Source organism: Orcinus orca, chromosome 9 (genome assembly GCF_937001465.1).
Source record: "Orcinus orca chromosome 9, mOrcOrc1.1, whole genome shotgun sequence".
Taxonomy (NCBI): domain Eukaryota; kingdom Metazoa; phylum Chordata; class Mammalia; order Artiodactyla; family Delphinidae; genus Orcinus; species Orcinus orca.
Window position 1 is genome coordinate 85,589,781 of NC_064567.1, and position 22,975 is coordinate 85,612,755.

General features: G+C 35.3%; 1 protein-coding gene across 5 annotated transcripts in view; it reads left to right on the forward strand.

Annotated features, from left to right (window-relative positions):
- FAM185A (family with sequence similarity 185 member A) overlaps nt 1-22,975 on the forward strand; it is a 72,241-nt gene that overhangs the window by 20,882 nt on the left and 28,384 nt on the right. For 4 of the 5 annotated variants that reach the window (XR_007479219.1, XM_033439681.2, XM_033439695.2 and 1 more), the window contains 2 exons: nt 5,831-5,872; nt 20,876-20,971. Coding sequence is in view for 4 of the 5 variants with exons in the window: in XM_033439681.2 (XP_033295572.1) it covers nt 5,831-5,872; nt 20,876-20,971 (138 nt within the window). In the remaining variant the exon portion in view is untranslated. The remainder of the gene's footprint in view (nt 1-5,830; nt 5,873-20,875; nt 20,972-22,975) is intronic. The other variant, XM_033439684.2, reaches the window with a different exon arrangement.

Here is a 22,975-nt window from a genome sequence, read left to right on the forward strand (position 1 = left end):
GGGCTTCAGTAGTTGCAGCACGTGGGCTCAGTAGTTGTGGCTCATGGGCTCTAGAGCTCAGGCTCAGTAGTTGTGGCGCACAGGCTTAGTTGCTCCGCGGCATGTGGGATCTTCCCAAACCAGAGATCGAACCCGTGTCCCCTGCATTGGCAGGTGGATTCTCAACCACTGCACCACCAGGGAAGTCCCCAAACTTCTACTATTCTAATTCATATTCTTGTCATCTCTTGCCTCAACTCCAACAGTAAGTTTGCTTCCAGTCTTGCCTTCTTCAAATTCATCCTCTTCACCATAGCTATGGTTGGTTATTAGAAAGGCACATTGAACATGGCATTCTCTTACCTAAACCCTTTTCTACTGCCTCAGTGACTTAGCTAACTTACTAATTCCTTTTTCTGACCTTATGCTTTGTCTTCCAGAATTACACAGTGTCTTACTTCTTCCTGTGTATATTCTTACTTGTTCTTTACTTCTGAGTTTTTGATCAGAGCCCTTGATCATATTTATCAATTATAGTCTTCTTAAAATGATTTTCCTGGCTTTCTTTATCTCATTGACTTTTAGTAATCTTTTAGTACTCAGCTAAAGCAGCCTTCCCCCATCTCTGGCCTTCCATTGACCCATAAATTCTTGCCTTATTAAAGAGCAGAGGTCGTGTTTTATTTATCTCTGTGTTCTTACCATTTAGCCCTGTGGCTTGCAAATAAAAAATCTCTCTCTTCCTGCTCCTGCAGCCCTCCCCCTAAAAAAGAAGCACAAAAAGGATTTAACTTTTAAGGATATTTGCTTTCTTTGTTTGGATTATGAAAGTATATGTGCTGTTTTTAACCATAATTACATTTATTTTAGTGAAGAAAAATAAACTGATGTTTATCTTTAAATTGATAGCTTATTTTTCCTCTGACCACACTAGAATGAAGAGTTGCTAGTTAAGAAGAACTATATATTTTCTCAAAAATTGGGGTTTGTGGAAAAGTTTCATAACTTGAAAGAAGAGTCAGCACACATAATTATTACAGACCATATGGCATCTGCTTTATTGGAAGGAAGGCTTTTGCAAAGATGTACTCCTCTCAGATAGTTGATTTGTTTATTTTTAGTGGTTGGAGATGAAATGGGTGAAACCAAAATATAGAAAATTCTGTTAGTAATGCCCATTTGGTAGATTTGTGTACTTTACAATATTCTACCTTATTCCACAAAGTATTGGAGATAAGAGTTCCATGTTGTATATTTTAATGACTTTGGAATATTTCTGTTTAGGGTAGAGGTTTTCTAAATATTTTGATATAAGTGGAGACTATTTTTTTGTTTATTGCTTTAAAAATCCTTTAGTGTTGATAAAAATATTTTGATATATTCTTTATATTTAAAATTAGTTCCATACTTTTCTTGTTCTGTTATGCTTTTACTGTACAGAACTCTAACATTCAAGAGAGAGGTAGTTTGAGACTGTACAGATTCTGCTGTAATGTGAACTAGTCCTCATTTTTTAATGGATCTAAAGCTATTTTATGGCTCTAAAACTGTTGTTTTCTTGATCACTTCACTTTCATTACAAGCACTAATGATTAACTTTTTGAGAAAGACCACATTTTCTATTTTCATTTACAAAAGTAAATTTTTACTGCATTCACCGAAGACTAGTATAAGGTAATAAAGCTCCAAAATTTTGTCTTGCGAGTGGGTGACTGAACTTATTACTAGCTAAATGACTGACTGTAGAACTATGTCATAGTTCTTTACTAACAGTTAAAATCACAAATATCAGGGGTCTGCTTTACCTTATTTTTGAAGTATTCATAAGGTGAAAACAGTAAAGAGAATTCTGAGCGTCTCACACTAGCTTAATTTTCCTAAAGATTAGGAAGGAATACAAGATGTTTTTCTTGTATTGTTGCCTATCTTGAAATTCTTCACTGACTCCTTTAGTATAGGGTAAAGTCAGTAGACTAAGCACTCTATGGTTCTTCTACAGATTTATTTTTACCTATTTTTCGAAACTAATTTTGAACATTTGTTCAAAAAATAATAGTATTTACTATGTACTGGGCAATATACTAAGCTCTCAAAATATAACACTAAATAAGAAAGACTTAATCCCTGTCCTCATAGACTTGCCTAATTGCTGCAGCCTAACTGATGAGCATGATTTAAATAATAGTGTGTATCGTTATGCCTTTTTACCTTTGCTTACTTCATTATTTTTTCCACAAAATCCTTTCCCTTCAGCATCAAATTTTACCCACATTTCAAACCTCCACTCTGGTGATATCTCCAATATCACTATTCTCCCTGTTCATGCCAGGTCATTTTAGTCTGTTTCCTCTGAATGGCTGTGGCAACTAATTCATACTGTTCGGTTACAACATTCACTTATAATTATTAATAAATTCTAATTTTTAACTTCTCATGTGTGCATCTCCCCAGATAGCCTATAAGGTTTTGGATGGCCAGTCTGTTCTCTGCAACCCCTGCAAGTGATTCGGGTCCTTCCCACATGCAAAACGCACTCCCTTCCTTTCAAGGTTCCCAAAGTCTCATCCCGTTAACATATCTCCTCAGAGTCCACAATCTCTACATCAAAATCAGATCCAGATGTAGATGAGTCTCCTTGGGTATAGTTGCTTAAATATCTCAAATATTGTTCTTCTGAATCTGAAGACCTGTGAACTGAAGAGACAAGTTCTTTAGCCCCCTCAACCCACATACACCACCTACACACTCAGAATACAAGGATGAGATATGCATAGGATAATTTCCATAGACTTTCCTGTCCAAAGAGGAGAAAATAAGGGGCACAAAGGAGTCATTGGTCCATAATGACTTTGAAATTCAGGTGGGCAAACGTTGGAGGTTACTTGATTAGATCTCAAGGCCTTGCGATAATTCTTCAGGGTTCCAGACTTTGCACTCTGAGTCATCCTTCCTTTTTCATGAAATGTAGCATGTGTTTGCAGCTGAGGAGTTTCCTCAGTCTGCTTCCTGCCAGCAGAATTTTGGGGGTTGAATGGTCTCATTTCACTTGGTACTGTCACTGTCCCTCTCAGTTGAAGTTAGCAATGTGTTTGCTGATACACTTCTCTCAAAAATTTTGTCAGCCTCCTGTGAATCATATTGGGGTTTATTCCATTAGATAAAAGCCACAGCCAAGAATCTTCAAAATATGGACTTCCGCAGAGTTATTAAGATACAGTGCTCTCAAGCTTTCTAGAGGACCTATTGTTTGACTGAGAGGATCTGTGAGATACCCATAATCTGTTTAATGGACGTTTTGTATAACTGATTAATACTGTGAGGTATCACCCTTGAGCCTTCTGGATTCTTAACAAAAGATTTTACAGTCAATCCACCAGTTTTCTTTTTAGGCCGTGTTCTGGCCATGCCCTGGATTCAGACTTTGTATAGAAGCCATTCTTACCTTTAGCATCTTTTGCCATCTTGAGAAGCTGAGACTTTTCAAAATCATTCATGTCCTGGTCTTTTTGTTGTTTAACAGTCCTTTATTTAGTTTAGCTTATCTTTCTTCTCTTGCATTTTACTGAAGCGCCAAGGAAAAATAGGCAGCACCTACCACACTTTGACTCTGCTTGGCAGTCTCCGTGGCTAGATCATTCAGTTCATTAGGCACATTTCCTACTTTCCACGTTACTGATAGTAACAGTGTTGCAGAGTTTCCAGTACTACTTAACAGGGATCTGCCTTCCTCCAGTTTCCAAAAACATTTCTTCTCTTCCTTTTGAGACTTCATGGGAAGTAGACGCAAAGTCCAGCTTTCTACTAACACACTGTTCAAGCAATTTAGGTTTTCTCTACCATGCTCCTAAAAATCCTTCCAGCCTATGCCTACTGTCAAGTTCCAAAGCTATTCCAATATTTTTAGTTATTGTGGCATCACCCCACTTCCAGCTTTCAAAATCTTTTCTAGTTACCTCGTCCTGCGTAACAAATTTAGCAGCTGAAAACAACGAACATTTATTTTCTTACACTTTGAATGGGTCAGGAATCTGGGTGTCGCTTAACTGGGTCCTCTGCCTCCAGATCTCTCTCGAAGTTGTAATCAAGGTATCAGCTGGGGCCATGGGCTTATTTGAAGGTTCAGCCAAGAGAGAATCTGCTTCCTGGTTCACTCATGGTTGTTGGCAGGATTCAATTTAGATTCTCTTGGCTTGGGGCCTCTTTCAGGTCCTTGCTCTTGGTCCTCTTTCATAGGGCAGTTGACAACATGGCAAGCTGGCTTCCATCAGAGCAAAAGACAGCTGGCAAGACAGAAGCCAGAATCTTTTTGTTACCTAGTCTTGGAAGTAACATCCCATCATTTTTGCCCTTAGTATTCTCTTTGGTAAAAACAAAGCAAATCTCATACACATGAGTGGAGGAGATTATACAAGGGCATGAATACCGGGAGGCAGGGATCATTGGAAGCCATCTTAGAAGCTATAAGATCTTTGGCTACTACTTGCATGTGAATCTGCATTTACTGGGTTTGAAAATTGGAAGAGTATCTAGAGCACACCAATGAAATAATATTTATTTACTTAACCATTTAACAGGAGGTTCTTCACAACCTTGTAACTTACTGAAACTTGAAAATAGTTTTATAAGCTTAACTTCACACAAGCCCAAATTTTTTTTTTTTTTTTTTGCGGTACACGGGCCTCACTGCTGCGGCCTCTACTGCTGCGGAGCACAGGCTCTGGACGCGCAGGCCCAGCGGCCATGGCTCACGGGCCCAGCCGCTCCGTGGCACGTGGGATCCTCCCGGACCGGGGCACGAACCCGTGTCCCCTGCATCAGCAGGCGGACTCTCAACCACTGCGGCACCAGGGAAGCCCACACAAGCCCAATTTTATTCATATATTCACATGAAGTATGATGGAATATAAAACTTTTAGAGCACATTTGACTTTGGACAAATGAATCAAGTGCCTTTTTTTTCTTCTTTTTCCTGGGTACTGATACATGTCAGTATTTACAAGATGCATGAAATGAAGTAAGTGATTTCACTTACTCTAGATTAATTCTGAGATAAGTTATTCCTTTACTTCTTACTGTAGTTTTGGAATTATGGTAGAAGAGATAATATTGCCTACACTTTCAGTGCAGTAAATATAGGTAGTATGACTAGGAGTAATTATACATGCAAACACATATGAAGAAAAATCCTACTGTTTTTGGTATTGGAGGAAGGGGCTGGGAAGAATGGTTGTAATATCCTATACGTATCCTGGAAAATATATTTTCATTGAAAGGTGGAAATATTTTAAGATTTTTTTCTTTGTTGGTCGTATTTCAGTGTTTTCATTATTACTGCCTCAAAACTTTTAAACTCTTGGCACAGAAACCACTTTAATCTAACAGATAGACATGCCAAACTGGCCTGAAAAATAATAGTAATTACTTTTTTCCATGGATTATTTTAGTGTTATTTGGTTCAAAACTTGGCTTTGTGTGGTCTGATAAATTTTGTGATGTTTAGATTGAAAATGAGTATTGAGCACATTTAAGTAATTTTTTCATTTTAGGGTTTTAGAAGAATCATTATTTTTCTTCCATGTTTCCTGGAAAGTATGGGGGTTTGTTTTTTAGTTATGCTATAAAAGATTAAGGTGGGGTGGAGGAAGGGAATTTGTATAGTTGCCTAAATCTGTTTATTTTCGAGTTGCAACTGAATCTCTCACTAGGTTTGTGATCTGAGAAAAATTGCCAACAATAATAACAATGTTATTAAATAACGTTGTGGGTATCTAACCATGTTTTAGGATACCATTAACACAGTTCCTTTTTAGATTATCCCTAATGTATAAAGTTGTCTTTTTCTCTTTTACAGGTAATATAACATTACAAAGCAAGATGGGTAACATCACAGTAGGTATGTGCTAAGCGGTTGGTAAATTTTGTGTGCTTTTTAAAATAGCTATATTTGTGATATTTAATTAGAGTAAATAAAGTCTACAGTTTAGCTGATGAACCTAATAGGATCCAAATATACCTATTAGGATTCTGCCTAGTCAAATATAGGCAGACCCAGTATAGGAATATGTGAAATTATTTCTGCAAGTTCATTGGTTCATCATCCTATAAATACTGTATAATTATAGGTTTGGTATCAATCAGAATACTGTTAGAATTCTGATTTCACCACTTTCTACACATGGGCAAATTACCTAACTTCTCTGTACCTCAGCTTACACATCTGAAAAAAATAGAAATAACAGTAAGTACCTATCGTATGGGGTTCTTGTAAGGATTAAGTGAGGTATATAAAGTACTTTAGCACAGTGTCTGACATATGCTTAAATACTCAATAAATAATAGCCATTTAAATTATAGTAATTGTTCTAATCCTAGGCCAGAACTAATAGTGGCTAGTGGTACTTTAGACCTAATCACCACATGTGATGCTGTGCCTGTGGGAGCAAAAGTTCACATTTCCAGATTGTTTGTTTGTTTGTTTGTTTGTTTTTGGCTGCGTTGGTTCTTCGTTGCTGCACGTGGGCTTTCTCTAGCTGCGGTGAGCGGGGGCTACTCTTCGTTGCGGTGTGCGGGCTTCTCATTGCGGTGGCTTCTCTTGTTTGCGCAGCACGGTCTCTAGCACGGGCTTTAGGTGCGCTGGCTTCAGTAGTTGTGGTTCGCGGGCTCTAGAGCGCAGGCTCAGTTTGTGTTGCATGGGCATAGTTGCTCCGTGGCATGTGGGATCTTCCCGGACCAGGGATCGAACCCATGTCCCCCACACTGGCAGGCGGATTGTTAACCACTGCGCCACCGGGGAAGTCTCTTCCAGATAGTTTAGACAGAGCTTTTCTCTAACCCAAATAGCACTTGCTTGCCTGTTGGGTGAAGGAACACTGTGAGCTCTAAGAGTGGTGGTTGTTTTCTAGGCCTTAGAGGGTGGGGATTTGGGGATGGGAAACTCCCTCTTTATTGAGCAGCTGTGGCTTATTGCCAGTGTGAATGCCAGGCCTCCTGGTTTTGTCCTTTTTGACATTTGACATTTGCTTTTTCTTTGTGCTGACTGAAATAGTGAATATACCCAACAGTCCTTTTCACTATCATTCCTTCTGGATTCTCTGGCTTAGAGTGCACATCCTTTTTTAAGTTTTCTAGACATTATAACTTTTATGTTCCGTGAGGGATAAATAGAAGATAAAGGCTTCCTAAGTGATGATTATAAATCATTTTAACTAAAACATGACAGGATTTACCTGTTTTCCAGTGAGAAAGCAAAATTCACTGCTGACTCTTCAGGCCATTTCATCAGAGGGTACATCTGGGGATAGTAAGGGAAGTTTCTAGGGTGAAAAAAAGGTACACTAGTGAGAAGCTGAGCTAGCTGAGGAGAGAAAGTCCTAGACACGGGTGGAGTTTGTAGCAGTAGGGAAGGAGGAAAAAGAAGGGGAATATTCCAAATTGGGAGGCATAAGAAGTTTCATTACCCACTAGCGGGCCCTTTAGGCAGATGTGAATTTGAGGAATACTTAAAATCTAATATAATACGATAATGCTAGTATTATTGTTGGATGGAATTGTGGGAACGTAAAGGGAAAACCATTCTCTCTAAAACTGGAAATAAATGGGTTATTTATCCATACTGAAAAAGAATAGTAATAGCAAGGATGAAATCAGTAATTTACATCTTTGAAGATGGTTTTGCACTCTGTATAATTGATTAACATTATGAATTCCCCTATAAACTTTCCCCTTTTCCCACTATTAAGTATTAGAGAGATTTTAAGGCAAAGTGTTTCATTTTTCTTAAATAAATCTCTGTTCATTCAGAGAAAATTACCTGAGCTCAGTGTTAAGAAGTATAACTGACCACAATTATAGAAGTATTTAATGAGCCTTTATAATTTTCTTCAGTGAAACATAAATGGCATCTGTGGCTTTAGGTTGCTCTTAAAAATTCCAAATAAGTGAAGGTAAATAAAGGTTGAATTTCTAATTTTGTAAACATCATTGATAAATTTTGAGTCCTATTTTGGAAGAATCTTTTAAAATAAGAGAAAAAGTATGCATTTATTAAGTTATCATGATCTGTGATAGTGTGGAAAAGCATGGACTTTAGAAGACTGTGAATTTTGGTCCTACCACATGTTAGCTGTGTGGCTTTGAAAAAATTACTAAATCTCTCTGAATTTGCATTTTTATACATGGTTACCACCCATATAGCCCAAGGTTTTTGAGAAATTAAATAATGTAAAGCACAGCCCAATGCATGGTAGTCATTCAATGTTTAACCTTAATAATAAGGGAAGTGTTCATTTCTTAAATTCCTTTAATTCTTTGAATATCTCTATTAAGACTTTGGAAGAAAGTATAAACTATGTCACTGTTTATATTGATCTTAAGATTGTGTTAGCATTTGAAGACAACCCTGAATATGGCAATAACTAGTCGACATATATTTACTGAGTGCCTGCTTTATAATAGGAACTCGTTTAGGTACTGAGGAATATGTTGGTCAACAAGATGTCTTTATGCTCACCTTCGGGCTGAGGAAAAAAAACAGTCGGTATGTAAATAACAAAAGATAATTTCACATAGTACAATGAATAAATAAGAGAGGGTAATGGGATAGAGAGAGGGGAAAAGAAAGCTACTTAGTTTAGCAATCAGGGAGGGTCTGGAGAAGAGATATTTGAATTAAGCCCAGAGTAATGGGAAAGAGGCATGTAAAATTCTGGATGCACAGCTGCCCAGATAGAGGACAGCCAGTGCAAGCCCTTAAAATGGAATTAGTTTATAATTTTTGAGATATAGAAGGGAGACTTCTGGAGAAAATGGTGTGAGGTGAGGTAAGTGAGAGCTAGATCACAGGGCCTTGTAGATGTGGTAGGAGTTGGGACTTTATTCCAACTACAACAGGGTGGTGGCAGGGTGTATTTAAATACAATTTGTATTTAAAGAGAACAACCTAGTTGTTGTATCAGAGTGGTGCCGACGTGGAAGCAGGTGACTAGAAAGCTTAGTTTGTATATCCATTCTCCTGTTGATGGCTACCTGAGCTGTTTCTAGTTTTTGGCAATTGTAAATAAAGCTGCTATGAACATTCTTAGACAAGTTATTTTATGGATATGGAGATTTTATATATATATATATATTTATTTATATATATATATATATAATATATATATAATTGACCCTTGAACAGTGCAGGAGTTGTTTCAACCCTCCCTGCAGTCAAAAATCCACATATAACTTTGCAGTTGGCCCTCTGCATCTGTGATTCTTCATCTACGGATTCAGCCCACCTTAGATTGTGTAGTACTGTAGTATGTATTTAGTGAAAGAAATCATGTATAAGTGGACCTGTGCAGTTCAATCCCATGTTGTGTGTATGTATTTATTTTACATGTATGTATATATGTATGTATGTATATATTTATTTTATTTATATGTGTATATATAATATATATGTGTGTATATATCACACATACACACATATATATATATATGTATTTTTTTTTCCTTCTTAATACCTAGGAATAGAATTGCTGGTTTGAGGGAATTCCCTGGTGGTCCAGTGGTTAGGACTCCACGCTTTCACTGTTGAGGGCCTGCGTTCAATCCCTGGTCGGGGAACTAAGATCCTGCAAGCCACACGGCGTGGCCAAATAAATAAATGAAGGGGGCAGGTGAGGGGGTGACAATAAAATATGGATTAAATTCTAAAATACCAAGTAAAATAATTTTTAAAAAAGAGAATTGCTGGTTTGAGTAGGTATGTTTATGTTTAGTTTTATGATGAACTACCAGACTTTTCCCAAAGTTCCATTCTACATTTTCTTCTACAGTGTATGAGAATTCTAGTTGCTCCATATCCTTACCAACATATATTATTGTCAGTCTTTTTGTTTTTACCCATTCTGGCATGTGGATAGTAGTATATCTCTGGTATTAATTTACATTTCCCTAATGGCTAATGGTGTTCAGCACTTTTTTTTTTTTTTGAAGTATAGTTGATTTACAATGTTGTGTTTCTGGTGTACAGCAAAGTGATTCAATTATACATATATATTTTTTCATATTCTTTTTTCATTAGAGGTTATTACAAGATAGTGAATATAGTTCCCTGTGCTATATAGTTTTATCTATTTTATGTATAGTAGTTTGTATCTGCTCATTCCAAACTCCTAATTTATCCCTTCCCCCCGTTTCCCCCTTGGTAATCTTAAGTCTGTGAGTCTGCTTTGTAAATAAGTTTATTTGTATCATATTTTAGTTTATACATAAAGTGATATCATATGTTATTTGTCTTTCTCTGACTGTTTTGCCGAAAGCCTGCTTTCGGTTTTAAGGTTCATTGGATTCGCTGCCAAAATAACCACTCGTCTCACACAAAGTTTTAATCAATTCTTTAATGAGAGGTGATTTAACTTAATTTTAATATAAAATCATTAGAAGGAGAAGAATAAGAATATTAGAAAAATGTTACAGGGTATTTACATCACCGGAATTGGGCCAACACCTACTTCCAGATCCAGACAGCAGCTGGGAAGTCCCAAGTAACAGCAATCTGAAGCCCCAGTTGGGAAGGGTCCTGGGTGGTACGTGCATCACACAGGTGAGACTTCAGATTGGAGTTCTGGGGGCTTCTGTTTATAATTAAAGGCAGCAAACTATTAGCAGTTTTTGCTCAAAAATTCAGCTCTGGTTCAGTTGTAACAATGCTGTTAATTTCATCATGTGAGTCACAAGATTTTCCAGACCCCAGGGGACTGGCCAGGTCCCCAGGGCTCAAGAAATTCCAAGACCCATTCCCTTTCTTATCGTAAGTGCTGCTTGACTTGCTAGCAGCAGTTGTTAGGTGTGCAAGCAGGCAGGCAGTCCAGGCAGGGTCACAGGTCGATCAGAGGCCTGCTTCTGCCTCTGAAGCCTGAAGAAGACCATTTTACTAGTTTTCCCAACACTGACTTACTTCCCTTAGTATGGTAATCTCTAGGTCCATCCTTCAGCACTTTTTCGTGTGTATATTGGTCATTAGTGTATCTTTTGTGAAGTTTTGTTCAGATCTTTTGCCCATTTATTTTTTCCGTTGGGTTATTTCTTTTTATTATTGAATTGTAGGAGTTCTTTATATATCCTAGGAACAAGTCAGTTGCCAGATATTGTTTTTCTATATTTTCTCTCAGTCTTTGGCTTGCCTGATTATTTTCTTAACGGTGTATTTCTATGAGAAGATTTCCATTTTGATGAAGTCTAATTTACCAGTTATTTTTATGGTTATTGCTTTTTGTGTCCTTAGAAATCTTTGTCTGCCTTCAATCATGAAGCTGTTATCCTTTGTTTCTTTTAACAGCTTTAAAATTGTTGCTTTTACCTTTGATCCATCTCTGATTTTCGTATTTGTTGTGAGTTAGGAATCAAGATTCATTTTTTCCCATATGAATACCTAGTTTTACATCACCATTTGTTGAAAAAACTTCCTTTCTCCAATGGATTACTTCCACATCTTTGTCTGAAATCAAATGACTGTATAAGTATGGATCTGTTTCTGTTCTGTCTCTCCTGTTTCATTGATCTATTTGTCAGTTCTTAGGCTAGTACCACACTGTCTTGATTATTGTAGCTTTATAACAGTAAGTCTCTTTGGGATTAGCAGATGCAAACTAGTATATATAGGATGGATAAACAACAAGGTTCTACTGTATAGTACAGAGAATTATATTCAGTAACCTGTGATAAGCCATAATGGAAAAGGATATGAAAAAGAATATATATATGTATAACTGAGTCACTTGACAGCAGAAATTAACACAACATTGTAAATCAACTATACTTCAATAAAATAAAAAAAATAGTAAGTCTCTAAAATAGGTAGTTTTCCAAATTTGTTCTTCTTCTTTTTTTAAATTTATTTTATTTATTTACTTTTGGCTGCGTTGGGTCTTCACTGCTGTGTACGGGCTTTCTCTAGTTGCGATGAGCGGGGGCTACTCTTTCTTGCAGTGCGTGGGCTTCTTATTTCAGTGGCTTCTCTTGCTGTGGAGCACAGGCTCTAGGTGTACGGGCTTCAGTAGTTGTGGCTTGTGGGCTCTAGAGCACTGGCTCATTAGTTGTGGTGCACAGGCTTAGTTGCTCCGTGGCATGTGGGATCTTCCCGGACCAGGGATCGAACCCGTGTGCCCTGCATTGGCAGACAGATTCTTAACCACTGTGTCACCAGGGAAGTCCCTGTTCTTCTTTAAAAGTGTTTTGAATTTGATTTTCTATATAAAATTTAAGATTAGCTAGTCAATTTTTTACCAAAAATTTTTTACCAATTTTTTACCAAAAATCCAGTTGCAATTATATTTGGAATCAGTTTGGAGAGAGGAGACACTCACAAAAATTGAGTCTTTCAATTCATGAACATAGTGTAATTCTTCATTTATATAAATCTTTAATTTCTGTCATCTTGTTTTGTAGTTTCCAGTGTAGAGGTCTGACACATCTTTTGTTAAATTTATTTGTGTTTTTGACCCTATTATAAATGGAATTTTAGAAAATTTCTTTTTCTAATGGTCTGCTGCTGGTATATACAAAATACAATTGATTTTTATACATGTACCATATATCTTGTGACCTTGCTAAATTTATTTATTTGTCCTAATAGCATATTTTTTAGAATCCAGAATTCTTTTCTATGTAGGCAGTCACTCCATTTGCAAATTAATACAGTTTTACCTCTTTCTTTCCAATCTGTATTCCTTTTTTTTTTCTTTTGCCTTATTAGGCTGGCTAGGTTCTTCAGTACGATATTGAATAGTAGTGGTGAAAGTAGGATTCCTTACTCTTGTTCCCAATCCTAGTATACAATATTAGACGGAATGCATTCATTGTTTTACCTTTTAGGTATGATGTTAGCTATACAGGCTTTTTCTAGATGTTCTTTACCAGACTGAGGAAATTCTTTTTTATTATTAGTTTTCTGAAAGTTTTTTTTCTTTTCTTTGATCATGAATGGTTGTTGAATTTTGTCAAATGCATTTTCTGTATTTATTGAAATGATTGCATGTTTTATTCTTTTTTTACTCTATTAATATGATCAACTACATTGATTTTTGCATGTTAACCAACCTTGTGTTCCTGGGATAAACCGTACCTAATAATGATTTATTATCCTTTTTATACATTGTTGGGTTTGGGTAGCTAATATTTTGTCAAGGATTTTTGCATTCATGTTTATGATGAATGTTGATCTGTAATTTTTTATTTTGTAAAATCTCTGTAGGTTTTGCTATTAGGATTATGCTGTCCTTATAAAATGAAGTTGAATAGATTCCCTCCTTTCTCTTTTCTAAATTTATGTAAGATTGGTATAATTTCTTCCTTAAATGTTAGATAGAATTCACCAGTGAAACCTTCCTTGCAAATAGGAATGTTGTTGATAATGAATTAAATTTTGTTAATAGATATTCTGTTATTCTATTTCTGTTTTATCTGCTATTACAGTTTGGTAAGTGGTATTTTGAAGGGGTTTGTCTATTTCATTAAATTGTCAAATTTGTTCACATAATGTTCATAGTATTCCCTTATAGTCATTTTTATGCCTATAGGATCTATACTGATACCCCCTGTTTCATTCCTGATACTGATATTTATATTCTCTTTTTCCTGATTAATGAGGCTAGACTTTATCAATTTTGTTGATCTTTTCAAAGAACCAACTTTTTACTTTGTTAATTTCCCTGTTGTTTGTTTTCTAATTTATTGATTTTTGCTCTTTATTTTGTTCTTCCTTTTATTTACCTTGAATTTCCTTTGCTCTTCTCTAGCTTCTTCAGGTAAAATGTTAGGTCATTGATTTTAGACTTTGTTAATATTAATTTTTAAATGATAAGTTCTTTTAAGCGGTGCGTCCCCCAAATTTTGGAATGTTGCATTTTTCATTATTATTCATTTTAAAAGATTTTAAATTTTGCTGGTGATTTCATCTTTGGTCTGTACAAGTCTCTTGTTTAATTTTCATATATTTAAGATTTTTCTAGATCTCTTGTTTTTATTGATTTCTAATTAAATTTCATTCTGGTTAGAGAACATACTCTGTGTGATTCAGTTGTCTTACATTTATTATGATTTATTTTATCATCCGGCCTGTGGTTCTAGCCTAGTGCTACATGCCCTTAAGATGATGTGTAATGCAATGATTTTTTTGTTGTTGTTCTAGTTGTTGTGTCAGTTGCTGAGAGAAGGGGTTAAAGTTTTCAACTAATTCTGTCAGCTTTACGTTTGGCTTTTGAATCTCTGTTATTTAGGTACATACGTATTCATGATTGTTATGTCTTCCTGGTGAATTAAACCTTTTGTCATTATAAAATGTCTTTCTTTATCCTAGGTAATATTCGTTGTCTTGAATCTACTTTGTCTAATCATAATAAAGGCACTCTTTCCTTCTTATGCTTAATGTTAATAATAATAAAGGCACTCTTGCCACCTTATGCTAAATGTTAGCGTGGTGTATCTTTTTCTGTCCGTTAATTCTCAATCGGTCTTTATGCTTAAAAAAGCATCTTTTATACATAGCATATGGTTGGAACTTGCTTTTTTTTAATTCATTTTTAGAATTCTGTCTTTTTTTAAAATTTTTTAAAATTAATTTATTTTTGGGTGCGTTGGGTCTTCGTTGCTGTGTGCGGGCTTTCTCCAGTTGCGGTGAGCTGGGGCTACTCTTTGATGCGGTGTACAGGCTTCTCATTGTGGTGGCCTCTCTTGTTGCAGAGCATGGGCTCTAGGCATGCGGGCTTTAGTAGTTGTGGTTCGCGGGCTCAGTATTTGTGGCTCGTGGGCTCTAGAGCTCAGGCTCAGTAGTTGCGGCACACAGGCTTAGTTTCTCCGCAGCATGTGGGATCTTCCCAGACCAGGGATCGAACTCGTGTTCCATGCATTGGCAGGTGGATTCTTAACCACTGTGCCATGAGGGAAGTCCCTAGAATTCTCTGTCTTTTAATTGGAGTTTGTAGTCTATTAGCATTTAATATGATTATTGTTATGGTTGGGTATTGGTCTACCATTTTGTTATTTATTTTATTTTGTCCCTTCTATTTTTGTTTCTTTCTTCCTCCCTTTTTTTGACTTCTTTTGCATTAATTGGATATTTTTCAGAATTCCATTTTAATTTTCCTTTTGACTTTTTAGCTATACCTTTTTGCATTTTTTATTGGAGTTTCCAGTGATTTCAATATAGAAATTTAACTTTTCTCAGTCTATTTAGAATTAATATTATGACACTTCATATAAAATGCACAAGACTTGCAACCAGATAGATCCATTTACCTGTTCTTGTTCTTTATAGTATAGGCTATCTTATATCTACATATATTATAGATCCCTTAATATTGATTCATTGATAAGACTTTTGCTTTATATTGTTATATGTATTTTAAAGAACTTAAAAGAGAGGAAAGTAATATTTTATATTTATCTAGATATTTACCATTTCTAGTGCTCTTTATTCATCCTGAAAATATGATTTTACAAGTGGTATCATTACCTTAGCATTTCTTACAGTCAGTCCAAGTCTGCTGGCAATAAATTCTCTTAGTTTTCTCTCATCAAAAATGTCTTCATTTTGCCTTCTTTTTGGAAGAATATTATCATTAGGTATATAATTCTGAGTTGATTGATTTTTTTTTTCTGTATGAGTAAAATATAAACCAGAGGGCTTCTCTAGTGGCGCAGTGGTTGGGAGTCCGCCTGCCGATGCAGGGGACACGGGTTTGTGCCCCGGTCCGGGAGGATCCCACATGCGGAGCGGCTGGGCCCGTGAGCCATGGCCACTGAGCCTGTGCGTCCGGAGCCTGTGCTCTGCAACGGGAGAGGCCACAACAGTGAGAGGCCCGCGTACGGCAAAAAAAAAAAAAAAAAAAAAAAATATATATATATATATATATATATATATATATATATACACATAAAAACCAGAGTAAAATACAGGTAACAAACTAGAAAGATATCTGATACATATATATAAAATCTCCATCCATATGTACGTACAACAAATGAGAAGAAAAGGAACAATCAGTGGGATGGGAACATGGATAAACATGAACAAGCAGTTCACAGGAGAAATAGTCCATATACATGTACAACGTTGTTCCACCTTACTGCTAATCCAAAACATCTAAATATAAACAGTCATGATTTAAAACATTGATAATATCCATTGTTGAGAAAGTTATGGTGAAACAGAGATTCCTGTCAGTTGTTAGTTCAAGTATGAATTGATCAACCATTTTGTAGGTCAGTTTGGAAACATATATCAGAATTGGAAGTATCTACATTTGCTTTGCTCTAGCACTTCCTCTTTTAGAACTTTATCTCCAGGAAAAATCTGGTAAGGATATAAAGATATATGCCTGAGGGCATTTATCTCTTTGTTTATGATAGCAAAAGAGAGTATACATTTTAAGTTGTTCCCAGTAAGAGAATAATTATAGTATGGTACATTCATAAAGTGAATATTACTCAGCCTTTAACAATAAGAATAACCTAGCTCTATAGTATACAATATAGAAAGATATTCCTGACATTTTATTAAATGAATAAAAAAGAGTAAAACATTGTACTATCATTTCAAAATATTATGTATATTTTCATATCAAGGATTAATTCAGAAAAAGAAGGGAGGAAAAGAGAATGGGAGAGGAAGTGAGAGAGGAGCACAGCAGAAATCATCCAACATTTATATAGAAATCAAAGCTGTTTAGATCCTGTGATAGGTTTCTTCCTTTGAATATATCTGGACCTAAGTCACTGATTTGTGGGAATACGTCCCATTTCTGCTGACAACTGGGCAGGAGATGCCATACAATTTTTCAAGAACCCATTCGAGCTCTTTCATAAGTCAAAAAACATTGCTAAATTTTTTGTTTAATAATAGCATACTGCTTTAAGAGGTTAAACAAATAAACAGAAAGTTGACATAATATTTAAGCAAGTCAGCAAAGTCCTAGTTATCTACTTGGTGATGTGCTATTTCTCACTTTAGTAAATTGGATGGAAGCAACTCTATTACCCCTAGAAAACAGTAAGCAATCAGGGTCAATGAAAAGCTTCAACTACCTTAAGACAACAACTTTTTTCATTTCTATAAGCAAGAATTGTATACCTATCTGTACATTACTGAAGCCTTAGAAAAAAGGGCTGGTTTCATTCGTAAATCTCTTTGTCTTAAATAGAATCAAATTTTACATTTTGTTTTTTTTGGGGAAAAACTCAAAACAAAATGTTTTGCTCTAGGAGCAGCAGATTTTATCTATAAAAGGCCAGATAGTAAAATTTTTAAACTTTGTGAGCCACACGGTCTATCTGTACTATGGACCTCTCTCACTTTAACATGAAAGCAGCCATTGACAATATAGGAACAAATAGTTGTGTCTGTGTTACAATAATACTTTATTAAGAAAAACAAGAGGGGGACTCTAATTTGGCGACCCTGCTGTAGAGTCTAAAAACCATTGTTGTTATGAATCTGGAGAAATTTGGGGTTTGATGCCTTAATCCCAAAGATGACAAGTGGGTAATGTTTATTTGAAATTTCTTGATTGATTGGTTTGTGTTTTCCTTAGAGTAAAAGATCTGCTGGAGAAAGTTGAAGGCAACTCTGCAAATCATGACACCCTAATTAAAGTCAATTGAGTAACTTGGATTTTGAGAAATTGAGATCAGTAGAAGTAAAACAATTACAAAGAAACAAAAAGTGATTTAGGTACCTGAGAGGGAAATTTGTTAGATTAGCAGAGGCTTCAAAATACTGGAATGGATATAGAGAAAAGGCCATATAATAGTATCAAATTGGAATATTATGAGACTAGAGGTGATTTAGGTATTATACTATCTGATTTCAGGAAAATGGATTGTGTCATCTCCATGATTCCTTTAAGAAGAATATGGGTAATTATGGTTCTTTAATTCTAGTTTAGATAATATAATTGATTAGCTTCTTAGGTAATCTCATCAGTCACTTGGATTTTGTAAATACATTCTAACCTACATCCCTGTTCTTCCTAATTTCCATAATACATATAGAGGTCTCTTAGAAGCTGAAGTGCTATAAAAATTTTGATTATGTATATCAAAACCCTGATTTTACCTAGACTCATATTTTTTAAAAATAATATCTTCTTCTGGAATACCTGGTCATCTTCCATTTAAAAAAAGTCAACAGGAGAAAGCAGAGCTTGGTAGTAGATAATGGTGGAACAGAAGTTGCTCACCCGGCTTTACTTTCCCTGCCCTATGTTGCCTCTTTTGGAAGGCACTGTCCAAAGCTGTATACTGGTAATTATATCTTTTAAAAAAGAATATCTTCATAGGTTTTTTTGGGGGGTGTGGGGAGCAGTAGGGGTTGCCTTGTGTGTCTCTCATAAGCCCAGCCTTCTATATGCTATCTCCCTAACATAGAATACCTAAGCAGGACATTAATTTAGAAAACTTTCCTTGAAGTGACCTTAAAATTCTGCCTTTGCAAATCCTTTACATCCTATATATAAAATTCGTTCCTTGTTCTTGCAATTAGTGTAGCTTTGGAAGTGTAGGAATCAAGTTGCAGAAATCAAGAGATATCTTTTGTGTTGCTGTTCCTTAGTTATCTACATGTTGACACGAGGTGAAATTATAAAAATGCAGAAGAATTTTCTGAACATGCTTGAACAATTTCAAGAGAATTCTCCCTTTATCTGAAGGAAAATAGAAAAGTTTGGAATTTTAGCCTTTTGAGCTTAGCTGTTATTCTTTGCTTAATAGCAGAGTATATACCACAAATATCTATTTATTTGGTTATATATAGTTTTAGCTGGTAGTTGACATCAGTTTTTCTCTTTTGTCTGTGTAATTTTCCAGGAAAACTCAGTGGTCTCTGTCAGATGAACAAAATCTTTGTCCAAAATTGTGGTGATAGAAAACTCTCTGTAGGAGTTTATTCCAGTCACTGTCTGGACTAATAATTTTCTGTTTACTTCTTAATCTCTAATGCATATTTCCCTTAAGTCTTCCTCCAAGAGCTATAAGAGAATTTTTCTGTTTTGTGAGTCTCTGAAAAATGAAATTCTGTGAATGAAGCCTTAATTTGACTCTTGATAAGTAATTTTTCTTTCCAATCATTTGTATTATAGAATACAAAAGAAAATTAGTATTTGTCTTGCTACGTAGCTTTTAAAATACCACGTTTGCTTTCTCTTTTGAAAACACATCTTGAGTTTTAATTTTTTTGACAGCCTCCAGTGGATGGTCCATGATTAGAGTTCAAGACTGATAACATGAGGATGTAATTAATTAGTGGCTTAGGATATAATTATTTAGGTGTTGTTTATGGGCCGTGATTAGAACTCAAGACCGATAACATGAGGATGTAATTAATTAGTGGCTTAGGATATAATTATTTAGGTGTTGTTTATGTCCCATGTGAAGGGGAAAAGAAATAAAAAGTATTGTTTATGAACCATATAAAAATCTTGTGGGTTTTTTCCCCCTAGAGAAAGCAAGAAATTAAACTGTTGTTTCAAATATTTTATTTTGTTCAATTTGGGATAATAGACACTTTGTAGTTCACATTATTTTACTGTAATATATATTTACTTGACTTATTTAGGATGTAGTAAGAGATTTTTAAAGGAGTTTCTCTTGGTGCCTGAGAAGAGAAATATTCATCCTTGTCCAGCTGTTCTGTCATTTATGTCCAGTGACTTAACTTCCCAGCTTCAGTGTTCGGTTTTGACACTTAAAAATTAAATACACTGGATCTGATAAATGGCATTTTGATTATAGGTTAGAGATAAATTATCTTGAAGTCAAATTTAAACAGTTTCTTCGCAAATTTTTGCCTTTGTTTACAGTCATTTAACATTTATTGTAAAGAAGAATGTTGGCTCCTTTGTGAGTGTACAAATGTTTTTTGCTTCACATTTTGCAAAAAGTACAATGTAATTTTTGGCATTATTTTCACCATACTCCCTACTTGGTTTCTACTTTGAAGTAATAAAACCTCCTGATAAAATATGCTTTTTAAGAGATCTCTCTAAAAAAATATGCTTTGCTCTTTTCAGGGCAATCAGATAGAATATTGAACTGAAAGTTCTGTTGCTGTGGGAGAGGAGGAAAAAGGAGAAGCTGCCTAGCACCGACTCTTCAACATAATTCTCTTGTTTATCTGACTGTCAGCTTTCCCTGGAACTTGAAATGTTGGCTGATTGAAAACTGGGTTCATTGTTGACCTAGGGAAATTTGAGTGTCAAATCAGGACCACCTTAATTGTAATTTTCTTCCCCTGACTTAAAGATAATCTGTTCAATTCCAGAAACTTGAAATATTTAGATATTAACAAGCTTCACCCACTTTTCAGGTCATTCCTTCCCTCCCCCCCATCTCTGTCCCTCTAAGAAATGCAACAAAACCTTATCTAGAGTAATCTTTCACTATTAGCCGCACTTTTTAGTACTAGCAAATTTGCTAAAAGGAGAAAATATAAGAGTTTTGATTTTTGTTAACTTCGCTACTACTTATATGTGACTGTACGTGAAATAGAGTTCTTTAGTAAATATTGAAAGTTGATAATAAACTAAATGTATCAATGGTGCTTAATGGTCTTGGCTGTCATTGCTTGTGTACTGTCCTAACTACACATTAGGTTTTAGAGTAAACATGTTTAGAGTTAAGTTTTGGAGATTACTACAAGCATAGGGATTTTCTTATTAGTTACCCAGCTGTAGATTTCTAGATTGCTGATTCTGTTTTCATTTTAAAGCAAAAGATGGTATAGTTATAAGGAAAATACAAAACCTTGCAGGACTCTTAGCTCCTTATCCTAATGCTGAAGTAGAGCCTTTTAATTCAAGTTTATAATTTCAGTTACTCAAATAAGACGATTATGCTTATGGTTCTTCCTTCCTCCTAGATTCGTCTTCTGGATGTCTAAGTGCCTCGACTTATCAGGGTGCCATAGATGTTTATGTCAGCCAACTGGGAAAAGTGGAATTGAAATCCCATAAAGGTTAGCCAAGTAGAATGTTTTATTTTTACATATGGTGTAAGGAAGGTTTTATGTAACATTCAGGAAACAGATGGTCAAATTATCTTATCTACACTGACATAGAGATTTCAATAAAATTTTTCTCTGTTCGAACCCGATTTAAAGACTGGAATACTAGCCCTCTAGACCAGTGATCTTTGAAACTTTTGGAACAGATGGCCATGAAGACTATCTTTCCTTTTGTAATACAAACAAAAATGTTGTAATTTATTGACTGTTATTGTGGAATTTTCTAGTGTTAGTGTTTGGGTTTTTTCAGTTTAGTTTTATGTCGGAAATAGAATATTCTTTGGAGGGAAAGTGCTCTCATACATTCTTTTGGAAGCTTTCCTGCTAACTTGTAAGAGGACCTTCTCAGGCCATTACTCTAGAGTAATACTTTTAGTGTGATCTTGCAATAAAGGTATCACCAAAAGGTCCTCTAAAGTGATTATTGACTTGGTCTCTTGTAGTATCAGGCTTATGATGTGTCTCTTTCTGTAATCTTTTTTCTAATACAAATAGCTTATTCTAAGAGTCCAAGTCTTTCATTAATAATTATACACTTTTTAATCATCTGAAGGCTGAATGTACAAGTCTTTGTGTGCGTGCATGCACATAGATGTACACGTGCATGCTGGCAAGTGACTTGGGTACTTGGAGTAGCTTGGCTATAGTGGCTTAAGTGACCTGGGTTCAGAAAGTTAAGAACCATAGCTCTGTATAAAAAATGTTTTAGAGAAAGTCTGGAAGCTCTTGCATATGGGCCAGAACAAGGCTATGTGTATAACAGGGAAAAAACCTCCACAGAGACCAGTTGTTCCTGCTGTTAGTAATTTCTTTGCCATGTTGGCAAAGTTTAAATACTTTAAACCTTAAAGTTTAAATTTTAAATACTTTAAAATTTAAAGTTTTAACACTTTTTAATAGCTTTTTGCCCAGTGAGGCTCTCTTGTCAATGTCAAAATAAAACTACAAACACAGACGTCTGAAACTGAAGTTATTGCTGAGACACAGGTATTTTTTGATTTCTCAAGATCATATATTTTTTTCCTTTTAAATAGGATAATATTATGTTCTCACTAAATTTCTAAGAGCTTCAATAATACTATTCAGGGTATTTTGTAAATGTCAAAAAAGGTCATATAACTGCTTTCTTGTATTATGAAGACCCAAGGAGAAAAAACATTACTACATTTAATGTAACTAGTAACAGAGTAAAAGCAAAGTTTTGAATAGCAGCTCTTACATGAAAATTATTTCCTGTTTTGTATGGATGGGCAAAAAAGTAAAACAAAAAGCATTGCTAATCGTCATCCACTTTAATTATTTTTAACTAGTATTTGGATTGTTGTTCCAGTAACTTATTGAAATAGCATATGATGTTGCAAGACTTGATTGGGATTATAATTTTGTGTTTTCTCCTATTGGGACCATGATACTGGCAGGAGCTTAAAGATAACTGGAAACAAAGATTTCTGTCTTAATTCAGGTCTCTAATTCTCGCTACACTTGGGAACAGTAACTTTCTGGAGTGATGGAAAGTTATTCAGGATTCTATTGCTTAATAGTAAAGACATCTGGAATCCTTTCCAACTCTGCCACTGTCTTGCTGTAGGGTTTAAGAGCCAGCTACTTGAGTCTTTTAGGCTGTCCTTTCAGCTCCTATGGCCATTTTGCCAAGTGAAAAAGAATGTCACAATGCTTGTTTCCTCTCTTCCTATGAAACTTAACATAGTGATCTTATTCATTCATTCAGAAAGGCTGTGTTATGGCTTGAGAGTCAGAACTGCATCTGAGTACTGACTTTTCCACTTAAAAATTGTCCTTGATAAAGCCACTAATCTTAATATATAGTATCCCTTCAATTAATGATGCTGTTGTATTAGTTCACTTTTTAATTTTTTAAAAATGGTATTGATGTCAATAACCGTGAAGCAGTTTTTGAAGTGAAAAGAGGTTGAAGACATACAGGAGCTCTCCTTT